At 41.1% G+C, this 14,101-nt stretch overlaps 1 protein-coding gene and 1 long non-coding RNA gene across 3 annotated transcripts in view; one reads left to right on the top strand and one right to left on the bottom strand.

Moving 5' to 3' along the window:
- Positions 1–14,101, bottom strand: part of LOC309645400 — a 253,464-nt gene that overhangs the window by 196,408 nt on the left and 42,955 nt on the right. The window lies entirely within an intron of this gene.
- CNBD2 (cyclic nucleotide binding domain containing 2) overlaps positions 1–14,101 on the top strand; it is a 75,455-nt gene that overhangs the window by 36,897 nt on the left and 24,457 nt on the right. For both annotated transcript variants that reach the window (XM_082430192.1, XM_082430191.1), the window contains 3 exons: positions 1,848–1,962; positions 8,808–8,985; positions 10,968–11,088. In XM_082430192.1, the coding sequence (XP_082286318.1) occupies positions 1,848–1,962; positions 8,808–8,985; positions 10,968–11,088 (414 nt within the window). The remainder of the gene's footprint in view (positions 1–1,847; positions 1,963–8,807; positions 8,986–10,967; positions 11,089–14,101) is intronic.

Genomic DNA, 14,101 nt, shown 5'->3' with positions numbered 1-14,101 from the left:
CTTGCAGGATCTTAGTTCCCCAACCAAGGATCGAACCCGGGGCCCCCGCAGTGAGAGCACCAAGTCCTAACCACTGGACCGCCAGGGAATTCCCTGGCTTTTAAAGTTTCTACCCAGGATTATCACAAGTCACTTTGCTAAGGAAATTGGCCAAAGTGGTAAGAAGGCCATGCCTAATTCAAAGGGTAGAAAAGTATAATCCTGCCATGTGCCTGGAAGGAGAACTCAAGTACTTGCCTTAATGACCACTACGGGCGTTAAGATGTAAGTACAAGGTTATCAGTTAAAAGTTGCTGTCCACTGCAGGTCACAGTATTAATAGTCTAGAATTAAGCAATCCAGGGCTAGAACAGCTGTCCTAGGAAGTCATCAAGAACCCAGACCCCTTCTAGCTTCTCCCTTCATCGTCCACAGTTTATGGCTTTCATCCTAATGGTGACAGTATGGCTGTTCCACCTCCAGCCATCACATCTGAGTTTCAGGCAGAAGGTAGTGGGAAGGATAACCATAGCTTTCCTTGGAGATTTATCCATCAGTCTTCCACTTATATCTCATTAGCCAGAACTGAGTCACTGCCAGCCCCACTGTAAGAGAGTTTGGGAAGGTGGTGAGTTTTTTTAAACTGGGGATTTTGTTGTCCTGAACGAAATCAGAGTTATATATAATACTGGCAAATTAGAAACAACTAAATATTAATCTTCAAAAATGTTTTCCTGAGGTGTAACATATATGCAATAAGGACCTCAAATCTAGACTTCTACAGCTTGATGAATTTTTACATATGTATACCCCTGTGTAAGCATCACCCAAATCAAGATAGAGGACATTTTCAGTACCTCAGAGGCTCCCTTACGTCCTTTCCCAGACAAAATGCCCCCACACAGGTAACCACTCTTCTGACTTCTGTCACCACAGATTACTTTTGCCTATTCTTTAACTTTGTGTAAATGGAATCGTATTGTATGTGCTCCTTGTGTCTGACTTCTTTTGCTCAACGGAATATTTATTTTTAATTTTATGTAAATTATGGCATACATAGAATAATATGCAATCATTAAAAACAATAGCATAGAACCATATTGCTTGGCATAAAAAGATGTCCTTGATATATTATTGAGCTTTTAAAAAGGTTACAAGAGTCTGTTTTACACAAAAGGACTTATTTATGAAAAATTGTATTTATACGTCTTATATGCTTAGAGAGAAGAGTTTGAAATAATATTCACCAAAGTGTTACCCTTGTTATTTCTGGGTGTTAGGATTAACATAGTTTTAACTTTCTCTATGTTCTTCTTTGTTTGATTTGAATATTTTTTAAACTTTTAGTTTTGGAATGATTTTAAATTTACAGAAAATTTGCAAGAACAGTACAAAGAATTCCTGTATAACCCTAACCTGGCTTCAACAATTATTAACATTTTGCCACATTTGCTTTTATATATATGTATATTTTTTTCCTGCCTGAATCATTTGAGAGTTAAGTATCATTCATCATATTCATTTACCCCTATATACTTAAGTGATTATTTTCTAAGATCAGAAATTAACCACAGAATAATTTTTGAAATCTAGGAATTTAACATTGATATAATATATAATCTATAGTCCATAATCAGTTTCACCAGTTGTCCCAATAACATCCTCAATGGTGATTTTTTGTTTTTTTAGTTCTCATGCCTCTTTAGCTATTTGAATTTTTTATGATGAATAGATAACATTTTCATTTTTAAAAAGGACCTGAAACCACTTGCATTAAGTAAGTAAAACAAAAGAGAGCTTATCTTCAAAGCCTAGCCTACCTGGAGCTGGGGTTGACCCTTCTGCTGTGTCTCTTGACGTGTGTGCAGGGCAGCTGTGAAGTACTGCAGTTGATAAACCTTGCGACCTCGCCCTTCTACCACAAGTGGATCTGGCAGCACCTGCAGCTGATAGACGACAGACCTCCCAACACCCACCTCAAGGGTAAGCCAACATCCACATCTGGCAGCCCGCAGCGCGGCAGGGGGTGCCTGATCCTGCGGGTTCTCAGTGCCTGGTCCACAAAATCTTAGAAATCTAGAGCTGGAAAGGCCTGGCAGGATAGACATCCTTCTTCTACCAGCTGTGGAAACCGGGTCCACGTGGCCCTCCGAGGTGAGGCTCCTGCCCACCCCTGCAGCCAATTTCAGCCTTTCCCCTTTGCTTCAGTTTCTCCCAGGGAGAGGGGTGGAAAAAAGAGAGCTTGGAGCTAGACAGAGCCAGGTTTGAATACCACTGATTAGCAGGGTGATTTTGGTGAGTACTCAAGCCTCTGGGCCTGGTGTCTTGGGGTCTGTCGCTGGTGTCGTGGTTAAGAGCATAGGCCCAGGGCCAAACTATGTTTGAATGCAGGGTCCTTCTCTTACTAGCTGTGTGGATACTGGGCAAGTGATTCCGTGTCCCTGCGCACCAGTGCCCTCAGAGTCTGTAAAATATGACTCATGGTCCCTGCCTCATAGGCTTGTTGTAAAATTAAGCAAATGAATATAAAGTGCTCTTAGAACACTACCTAGATGCATTAGTATATAGTAGATGTTCACTGTCATCATCACACAGGTTACCAGGAGCGCTGAATCAGATCATGTGTGCACAGGGCCTGGGAGGTGCTCAGTAAATTTCAGCTCTCTTCTCATGTCAATTCTTTTTTCCTCTCTTTTCCATTGCTAATCCACCAGAGAAAAAGCTACATCCCACACATTTCCCCCCCCCCATTTTTTTTTTTTTTTTTTACTATGGCAAAATACACATATCGTAAAATTTACTATCTTAACCATTTTTAAGCACACAGTTCAGTGGTATTAAATACATTCTTTTTCTTCCCTGCCTTCTTTTGGACTATTTTGTATGATTCCATTTCATTTTCTCTGTTGGCTTATTAGCTCTAACTCTTTGTCCTTTTATTTTAGTGGTTGCTTTATAGTTTGTTGAACATACCTTTAACTTATCACAGGCTACCTTCAAGTGATATTATGCCACTTCACATACAGAATCAGAACCTTATGACAATATACTTCCATTTCTCCCTTCTCAGATTTTGTGCTATTGTCAAATATTCTACCTTCACATATTTTAAAAACCTTACAATACACAGTTGTCACTTTTGCTTTAAACAATTATCTTTTAAATATATTTAAATAATAAGAACAAAAGTATTTTATATTTACCTGTGTGGTACTATTCCTGATGTTCTTCATGCCTTTGTATAGGTCCAGATTTCCATTGTACAATTTCCTTCTGCCCAAAGTATTTCCTTTAACATTTCTTTCAGCTTTTCTATGTCTAAAAATGATTTTGTCTTAATTTTTAAAAGAAATTTTTTGTTGGGTATAGAATTCAAGGTTAACAGGGGTTTTTTTGTTGTTTTTTTTTTGCTCAATATTTTAAAGATTTGCATTAAAGTCTGTCTTCTGGCTTGCATTGTTTTCAATAAGAAGTCTGCCAACCTTCTTATCTTTGTATAATCTCTTTGCATAACTTTGTATATCCTTTGTACATAATAATGCCTTTTTGCTATGGCTGTTCTCTTTTCTTCCAGTTTTATTGAAATATAATTGACATACAGCACTGTGTAAGTTTAAGGTATACAGCATAATGATTTGACTTAAATACATCATGAAGTGATTACCACAATAAGTTTAGTGAACATCCATCGTTTCACATAGATACAAAAGAAAAAAGAAAAAAAATTTTTCTTGTGATAACTCTTAGGATTTACTCTCTTAATAGCTTTTGTATATAACATACAGCAGGGTTAATTATATTAATCATGTTGTACATTACATCTCTATTACTTAGTATTTATCTTATAAGTAGATGTTTGTACCTTTTTAAAAATTTTTAAAAAATTTTTATTTATTTATTTTTGGCTGCGTTGGGTCTTTATTGCTGCCCGTGGACTTCCTCTAGTTGCGGCGAGCGGGGGCTACTCTTCGTTGTGGTGTGTGGGCTTCTCATTGCGGTGGCTTCTCTTGTTGCAGAGCATGGGCTCTAGGCACACGGGCTTCAGTAGTTGTGGCACACGGGCTCAGTAGTTATGGCTTGCGGCCTCTAGAGCGCAGGCTCAGTAGCTGTGGTGCACGGGCTTAGTTGCTCTGCGGCATGTGGAATCTTCCTGGACCAGGGCTTGAACCCGTGTCCCCTGCATTGGCAAGCGGATCCTTAACCACTGTGCCACCAGGGAAGCCCCAGATGTTTGTACCTTTTGACCACCTTCATCCAGTTCCCCCTCTGCCCTACCCCCTGCCTCTGGTAACCACAAATCTGATCTCTTTTTCTATGAGCTTGTTTATTTTTGAAGGGTAATTGACCCACGACACTATGTTAGTTCCCGGTGCACAACATAGTGATTCGATATTTCTGTACATGGTAGAGTGATCACCACTGCCCTGCCCTGGTTGGTTTAAAATTTTTCTCTTTATCAGTAGTTTTAAACAATTTGGTCACACTGTGCCTTTGCAAAATTTTTGTCATGTTTCTGTGCTTGGGGTTCATTTAGTTTTTTGGATCTTTGGGTTTATATTTTGTATCAGATTTGGAATGTTTTGACCATTATTTAAAAAAATTTTTTTTCTATCTTTCCTTCTTTCTCCTCCACTTTGAGGACTCCAATCACATGTATATTGGACTGCTTGAAGTTGTTTCACTGATGCTCTATTATTTTTTGTTGTTGTCTTCCCTCATTTTTGATCATTTTTATTGCTATGTCTCCAAGTTCAGTAGTCTTTCTTCTGCATTGTCTAATCTGCTATTAATCCCATCCATGTATTTTTCATTTCAGACCTTGCAGTTTTCATATCTAGAAGTTTGATTTGGGTCTTTTTTTTTTTCTTAAATAATTTCCATGTCTCTGCTTAATATACACACAATTTCCTCTTTGGAATACAATTATAATAACTATTTTAATGTCCTTGCATACTAATTCTGTTATCTGTGTGATTTCTGGGTCAGTTTCAGTTTATTGTTTTTTTCTCTTTATATGGTTCATATTTTCCTACTTCTTTGCATGGTTGGTAAGTTTTCACAGAATGCTAGAAACTGTGAATTTTGGGTGCTGCATATTTAAAAATTCCTGTAAATATTTTTGAGATTTGTTCTGGGATGCAGGTAAGTTACTTGGAAATATTTTGATCTTTTAAAGACTAGTATTTAGGCTTTGGTAGGTAAGATCAGAGCAGTGTTTAATCTAGACCTAATTTTGCCCCATTCATGAGACAAAGCCATTCTGAATATTCCATAGGTGCCCACGACTTGTGAGGCTTTCTATTCTAGCTATTGAGAATAGGAACTATTTCTGGTCCTGTGTGAACTCTGATTATTTATCCCTCTAAACATTTTGGGTGGTTCTTTCCCCAGCCTTGGGTAGTATTTTTGTATCTATTACTGCATAACAAATTATCCCAAAACTTAGTGACTTAAAACAATATTTATTATCTCTCAGTTTCTATGGGTCAGAAATCTGAGCATGGCTTAGCCAGCTGCCTCTGGCTCAAGTTCTGTCATGAGGTTGCAGCTGTCTGCCAGGGTTGTGGTCTCATCTGAAGACTCACTTGAGAGGGACCCGCTTCCAAGTTCACTTACGTGGCTATTTGCAAACCTTGGTCCCTCACCTTGTGGGTGTCTCTACAGGGCTGTTTTATGACATGGCAGCTTGCTTCCCCAGGAGTGAGAGAGAGCAACACAGAGTATACCCAAGGCAGAAGCCACAGTCTTTTAAACCTAACCTCAAAAGTGACATCCCATCACTTCTGCTATATTCTATTTATTAGAATCAAATCCAGCCCACACTTAACGGGAGGATAGTACACAAATGTGTGGCCATCAGGAGGTGGGAATCACTGAGGGCCATCTTAGCGGCTGCCTAACCACTGGTGGTTTCTTAACATCATTCATGTATTGCTCAGTACTCAGCTGAGACCGAAGGGGACCCTCGGAAGATCTTCAGAGTTCTCTCTTTGTGCAACTCTCTCCTCTCTGGGACTCTGCTCTGTGAACTCCAGCTGCCTTGTCTTCCCTGGACTCACTTCTGTCTCATTAATTCAGAGAGATTGCCGAGCTCCTTCTGGGTTTCCCTTTCCTGCACCATTGCCCAGAAGGTCTCCAGGTGGTCGGCTGGGGCAATAGTAGGGCTCAGGCCATTTGTTTACTATCTTGCAGGGATAATGGTTCTTCATGGCCTGATGCCCAGTGTCATGAAAGCCACTTTTTTCATGTATTTAGCCCAGTATTTTATTAGTTTCAGGTGGGAGAGTAGTCCCTGTTACTCTGTTTGGCTGGAAGCAGAAGTGTAGATCTATGGTTCTTAATAGCTGAGTTTTATTCTCTTGTATGGATATACCACAGTTAAACCAATTACCTTTTACAGATATTTTGGGTTATTTCCAATTTTTCACTATTACCCTACTGTGGTGAATTTCCTGGTGTGTTTATCTTTGCATACTTGTGCACAAAAACATATTGGATAAATTCTTAGAATTACTGGATCAAGTAATTAGTCCAGTGTGTACTGGCTATGCACATTTAAAATGTTGATAAGTATTGCTAAAATGCCTTCTAAATAGGTTGTACTTAGGGCTTTTTTATATATGCTTTGTTTTTCTAGGCCTACTCCTTGTGTAGTTTGAGTTTATTTCTATTAACATTAATTTTAATACTAACACTGGAGAGGTTTTTTTTTTTTTTTTTTGGTCGTGCTGCACAGCTTGTGGGATCTCCATTCCCTGACCAGGGGTTGTACCCAGGCCACGGCAGTGAGAGCCCAGGATCCTAACCACTAGGCCACCAGGGAACTCCCAGAAGATCTATTTTTTAAATCAATATCATTAAGGTTTCATTTTCGTACAATAAAAGACACATTTAAAGTGTGTAGGTCAATGAATTTTAACAAATTTACATCTGTTGTAACCACCACAATCAAGTTATAGAACATTTCCATCACCCCCAGAAGTTCCCTTGTGCCCCTTCCCAGTCAATCCCTATCCTTCACCCCTGGCCCTGGGCAACCACTGATCTGCTTTCCATCACTATAGGTTACATTTGTCTTTCCTAGGGTTTCATGTAAATGGAGTCATATAGTATGTACTCTTTTGTATCTGGTTCCTTTCACTCAGCATATTGTTTCTGAGTGGTATTCTCTTGGAGATCTTTTTATTTTTTAAAAAAATTTATTTATTTTATTTATTTATTTTTTTGGCTGCATTGGGTCTTCATTGCTGCGCACGGGCTTTCTCTAGTTGCGGTGAGCGGGGGCTACTCATTGCGGTGGCTTCTCTTGTCGCGGAGCACAGGCTCTAGGTGCATGGGCTTCCGTAGTTGTGGCTCATGGGCTTCAGTAGTTGTGGCTCGCGGGCTCTAGAGCACAGGCTCAGTAGTTGTGGCGCACGGGCTTAGTTGCTCCACGGCATGTGGGATCTTCCCGGACCAGGGCTCGAACCCGTGTCCCCTGCATTGGCAGGCGGATTCTTAACCACTGCACCACCAGGGAATTCCCATCTTGGAGATCTTTTTTTTTTTTAATTTAATATATTTATTTATTTATTTATTTTTGGCTGTGTTGGGTCTTCGTTGCTGCACGCGGGCTTTCTCTAGTTGTGGCGAGCGGTGGCTACTCTTTGTTGCGGTCCCTGGGCTTCTCATTGCAGTGGCTTCTCTTGTTGCAGAGCACGGCCTCTAGGCACGTGGGCTTCAGTAGTTGTGGCACATGGGCTCAGTAGTTGTGGCTCGTGGGCTCTAGAGCGCAGACTCAGTAGTTGTGGCTCACGGGCTTAGTTGCCCCGTGGCATGTGGGATCTTCCCGGACCAGGGCTCGAACCCGTGTCCCCTGCATTGGCAGGCGGATTCTTAACCACTGCACCACCAGGGAATTCCCATCTTGGAGATCTTTTTTTTTTTTAATTTAATATATTTATTTATTTATTTATTTTTGGCTGTGTTGGGTCTTCGTTGCTGCACGCGGGCTTTCTCTAGTTGTGGCGAGCGGTGGCTACTCTTTGTTGCGGTCCCTGGGCTTCTCATTGCAGTGGCTTCTCTTGTTGCAGAGCACGGCCTCTAGGCACGTGGGCTTCAGTAGTTGTGGCACATGGGCTCAGTAGTTGTGGCTCGTGGGCTCTAGAGCGCAGACTCAGTAGTTGTGGCTCACGGGCTTAGTTGCCCCGTGGCATGTGGGATCTTCCCGGACCAGGGCTCGAACCTGTGTCCCCTGCATTGGCAGGTGGATTCTTAACCACTGCGCCACCAGGGAAGTCCCGGGAGATCTTTTTAATAATGCTCACAGAGGACCTATTATGTTCCAGGCACTGTGTTAGGCATAGCACATACTTTATCTGTAATGCTTACAGTAGTCCTAGGAGGACTCCAGGAGATTGAGACTTGTCCAAGGTTCTATGGCTGGTCATCCATTTATTTTCTATTGCTGCTCCTGCCCCCAGTCCCGATTTGAAAGCCCAGATAAATGTGATCTGTTAATGGAAAGACATGAGCTTTGAAACAGAAACACCTGAGTTCAAATACAAGCTTCAGCCCTTTCCTGGGTGTTAAACTCTGCTTCTCATTTTCTCTCTTAAATAAGGCTAATGACATTTGTCTAGATGTAATGGTTGTAAAGGCTCTCGCTCAGGACCTGGCACAGAGGGACAATAGTGGAAGCCACAGTGTTTTTCTTTCCTGTTTTTCTTAATTCCCCCGTGCATCAGACTAGCCACACAGGAGATTGTGATATACCTCCAGACACCTCCAGCACAACCCTCATGTGTGCAAAGACCCATTAATGTGTTTTCCTGTGCTTTCTCTAACAGATCTGTCTCCTGTGGAGAGATTTAAGGAATTCCAGATCAGGTCATATCCTGTACAGGATTTTAGTTTTCTGAAACTTCTGCATCTCTGGAAAGCCCAGGAGCAACAGGGATCCAGCTTCAGTAGGAAGATTAAAACCTCAGGAAATACTCTCCCAAAGACCTTGGGCTCAAAGATCAAGTAAGCTTTGCCCTTGACAGATAGAAGGGTCCAGATTCTGGCTGAAAAGGGGGGTATAACTTACAGGGCAGAATGTCAGGGATGCTGGGGAGGGGGCGGAGGTAGCAATCACAGCTTGACCCCAAAGGTTGGGATGTGTGCAGAAGGCAGCCTACAGAGGTCCTAGGTTTGATATGGGGGCTGCCTTCCCTGCCTCCAGCTCACAGGGCCCCTTTAGGTGGTGGCTGCTTCCTTTCTCAGGGAACCCATCTGAAGAAGAAGGGGCAGGACACAGTGTTTGGTGATGACATTCTGTCTGTATATCACTGGGCCTTTTTGACTCTGAGCTTTTTTTTTTTTAAACATCTTTATTGGAGTATAATTGCTTTACAATGGTGTGTTGGTTTCTGCTGTATAACAAAATGAATCAGCTATACATACACATACATCCCCATATCTCCTTGACTCTGAGCTTCTTAAGCAAAGTCTGCTCATTTTTTTTTTTTTTTTTTAAGTCTGCTCATTTAAGGGAGGCAGTAGATAAGTGCTTTGGAGTCAGTCCAATCTGGGTTCAAATCCTGGCTTGGCCATTTATTTTAGCTCTGTGTCCCTGTGCAAGGGAATTGACCTCTCTAAGCCTCAGTTTCCTGGTCTGTAGCTAACAGCATCTAAGTCTCAGGTTTGTTGTAAACCAGCAGTTAAATGAGATAATGATAATTATAGCTAACACTTATGGAAATGACTCTGTGCCTGGTACTGGATTATCTAATTTAATTCTCCCAACAACCCTGCAAGGTAAGTACTGCTATTATCACTCACATCTTCCAGGTGAGAAAACCAAGGTACAGGGAGAGATTAAGTTACTTATTCAAGGTCACACAGATAGAAAGTGGCAGAGTCAGGATTCAGACCTGAGCAGCTTGTTAGGGCTCAGTCTTGCTATCTGGTATGATCGTCTTGACAGAAACAAGGTGGATGCACAATGAAGGCCGTGCTTTTTGCCTTTCCTGGAGAGGAAGGGACACTGACCTAGAGGCAGCTCAGTGCCCGCCCCTTCATTACATATGAAGTGAAAATATCATACTAATTATGGCATCAGTGTCACAATCTCCCTGGTGCCCCAGGTACCACTTCACTGGAATCCTTTGCCTGTTAACATTTCCAGCCTGCTTGCCTCCATAATGAGCACCCCGTGGTTGCTTTGTTGTTTTTACCTCTGATGGATACTCTTTCCAAAGGATCCAGTGTTTGAAATCCCAATCCTAGTTCTTCTGAAGGTAGAGATGGAACAGACTTAGTTTCTCTGCTGTAAATAGTGAGGAAAAAGGGGACAGGCTGTCCCCACAGTAAAAAATAAGACATATGCTGGGCATGTCCTGGGAGGCAAGAATGGAAGCCTACCTTGTGTATATGTTGGGTGAGTTCAGCTATGTTCTCAGCTGATGAATAATCTTATCCCTGCCTCTAATCCAGATAGCATACTTTGTCTCTTCCTTCTACCTAGCCTGAGACCAAAGAAAGCACAACAGGATTGCCTGTGTAAAAATCACTCCAATGTGAACAAAGTACCGAGTCTACAGACCACTCAGGGAAACCCGTTTTTGTAAACAAACAAATGAAGCCATCTCTTCTCTGCCTGCCGGTCAAGAAGAGCCCCAACCTCTGCTGTGTCCCCAGGGGGACAGAGCTTACTCTTTCTCAAAGTAGTCTGTTCCATTTTTAGACAGCTCTGACTTAGAAATCCCTTCCTTGTGCTGAGCATTAAGTCAGCCAGCCTGGACTTCTCACCCATCAGGCCTGGCTCAGCTGCATGTCTCCTCCCTATTAAACCTCTCCAAATCCTGACAGTTGGTCTGTCCTGGGGCTTGATTTTCTGTTTTCTCACCACCTGGGAGAAGGGATGGGTGATCTCAATATGCAGTTGAGTGGGGGCTGCTTATCCAGGGCTTCATGAACTGGCTGTGTTACAAATGAGTTATCTTTAACAAGGTGTCAAATTTCAGATCCAGGTGTCCTCATTTCATCGAGTGTCCCATGATTGATACAAAGTATGGTGATCTCCCCAAGGAGGCTGCAGTGGGGGCCTACATGAAGATCCACACCGTGGAGCAAGGAGAAATCTTGGTAAGTGTGCAGAGAGCCTTGTTCACAATAGAGTATGTAACACGGAGGGCTGGGGGTGCTAAGTAATGAGAGTAAACATTTAAAATCATCCTGTTCTAAATTCGGTGATATTAAGGAATATTGTTGATTTTTTTAAGATACGATAATGGTATTGTGGTTATGTATTTTAAAGAGTCCTTATGGGACTTCCCTGGCGGTCCAGTGGTTAAGACTCCGCACTTCCATTGCAGGGGGCATGGGTTTTATCCCTGGTTGGGGAACTGAGATCCCACATGCCACGCAGTGCAGCCATAAATAAATAAATAAATAATAAAGAGTCCTTATATTTAGGAGATACATATACAAATATTTATAGATAAAATGATATGACATCTGGGACTTGCTTTAAAATAATCCAGGAACAAGGCAAGGATGTCCCTTCTCACTACTCCTATTCAACATTGTTTTGGAAGTCCTAGCTAGCGCATTAAGAAAAGGAAGTTAAACACATACAGATTGGGAAGGAAAAAATATAGCTGTCTTTGTTTGCAGATGACATGATTGTCTATATAGACAATTCTAAAGAATCAAAAAAACAAAACAACAACAACAAAAAAGAACAAATAAAACTTCCTGGAGCTAATAAATGATTATAGCAAGGTCACAAGGTATAAGGCAATGAACAATTGTAATTTGAAATAAAAAACACAGTGTCATTTACAATAGTAACAAAAAATGAAATACTTAGGTATAAATCTAACAAAATATGTTCAGGATCTATATGCAGAAAACTATATAACTATAATGAAAAAATTCCAAGAAGATTTAAATAAATGGAGAAATATTCTATGTTCATGGATTGGAAGACAGTATTGTTAACATGTCAGTTTATCCCAACTTGATGTATAGATTCAATGCAATCCCAATCAAAATCCCAGCAAGTTATTTTGTGGATATTGAAAAACTGATGCTAAAATTTATATGGAAAGGTGAATATAAACAAATTGATAAATCCATATAATGAAATATTATTTGGCAATAAAAAGAAATTAGCTAGGAAACCATGAAAAGACATGGCAAAATTAAATGAATATTTCTTTTTTTTTGGCTGCACCAAGTATGGCTTGTGGGATCTTAGTTCCCCAACCAGGGACTGAACCCGGCCCCAGCAGTGAAAGCCCAGAATCCTAACCACTGGACCACCAGGGAATTCCCTAAATGAATATTTCTAAGGGAAAGAAGCCAGTATGAAAAGATTAAGTATTGTATGATTCTAATTATGTGACATTTTGGAAAAGGCAAAAATATGGAGATAGTAAAATGGTCACCAGAGGTTTGGAATTCAGGGGGAGGGATAAATAGGTAAAGCACAGGGGATTTTTAGGGCAATAAAATTACTCTGTAATTACTGTAATGGTGGATACAAAACATTAAGCATTTGTCAAAACCCATAGAACTTTGCAGCACAGAGTGAACCTTAATGTATGCAATTTGTAACAACAACAAAAATCATTTAGGCGATGGGGAGGGGGATCCCCCAGGAAGAAATGCAGACTGAGGAGAGAATCTAACAATATTACAAATCTATGAAACAACTTCAGTGAAGAGGATGGGAGAGAAAGGTGCTGACCTAAGTAACGGTGGAGATGAGTAGAGTCTCTAAGACTGAAAACAGAAGGAACTGCACACGAGCATTGTACTCTATGACAAAGTTTTTTCCGTGGGTGTGTGGATTAACAATTGATACTGCTATACGTGTGTACTGAAATGTATCAATTAAGTAAATGAATGGCAGAGGGTAGGAGCCAGGTTTTTCACCATTGGAGTGGAAATATGCAGATGTGCAAGGGGAGGAGGCTAGAATGCTCCATGCGGTAGTGGGTTAGAGCTGCAGACATCATGTGAGCTTATGTCTATCGTAATATAGATACAGATGGTTCCATAAAGAAATAGTTATAGATATATGTATAAACATGTATCTTTTGCTCTGTTAGCCGACAGGGCCTAAAAGAAATGACACACCAGTAGCAATGAGCACACATAGCGCCCAGATCCTGGTTCCTAATACCATTCTTCAAGAGAAACAAGGGCTCTTTCGTTGAGTCTAGAACCAGGACAAGATATATACAAGTGAGCCTGGAGCCTTTTGTAGTGCCAGGAAGTAAGGATGTGCTGGGGAGAAAATCCCTACATTGATGGGAGTGGGCATATCAAAGGAACACAGGGGCCAACTGAAAGAGCTCCCAGTGGCCAAAGCTGGAACAATCTGAACAACTAAATAAAGTAGCATTGGATTATAACCCGAAGTACAAAATAAACATCTGTAAGTACATACTGATAAAATGCATAAATAATGAATAAATTAATAAACAGGGGAGAAAAGACAAATCTCCCATGCAGAAGAATTCCAAATAATTTATGTAGACACTCTGCCCTAAAAGAGAGGGTATATAACTCACCGCTCCTTAGGTGTGGGCTGCACATTGTGACTTCCTTCCAAAGAGTACATGATAGAAAGGAGGAAAAAAAGAATAATTTCACAGAGGAAAAACCATTGAGTGAGCAGTGCCAATGCAGGGGACATGGGTTCGATCCCTGGTCCAGGAAGATCCCACATGCTGCGGAGCAGCTAAGCCTGCGTGCCATAACTACTGAGCCTGCGCTCTAGAGCCCGCTCGCCGCAACTAGAGAAAGTGTGCTCACAGCAACGAAGACCCAATGCAGCCCAAAATAAATAAATAAAATTAATTAATTAATTTTTTAAAAAAGTAATTATCCAGGGGCATCCCTGGTTGTCCAGTGGTTAAGACTTCGCCTTCCAATGCAGGGGCTGCGGGTTCGATCCTCGGGGAGCTAAGATCCCACATGCCTTGCAGCCAAAAAACCAAAACATTAAACAGAAACAGTATTGTAACAAATTCAGTAAAGACTTTAAAAATGGTTCCCTTAAAAAAAAATCTTAAAAAAAAAAAGTAATTATCCAATAGTGGAGGGGGGATGTATGGGTGAAACAAGCTTGGCCATGAGTTGACCA

Source organism: Balaenoptera physalus, assembly GCF_965194825.1.
Source record: "Balaenoptera physalus genome assembly, chromosome: 16".
NCBI lineage: Eukaryota > Metazoa > Chordata > Mammalia > Artiodactyla > Balaenopteridae > Balaenoptera > Balaenoptera physalus.
Note: the sequence above shows the minus strand (reverse complement) of the source record. Positions and strands in the feature narration are given on the sequence as shown.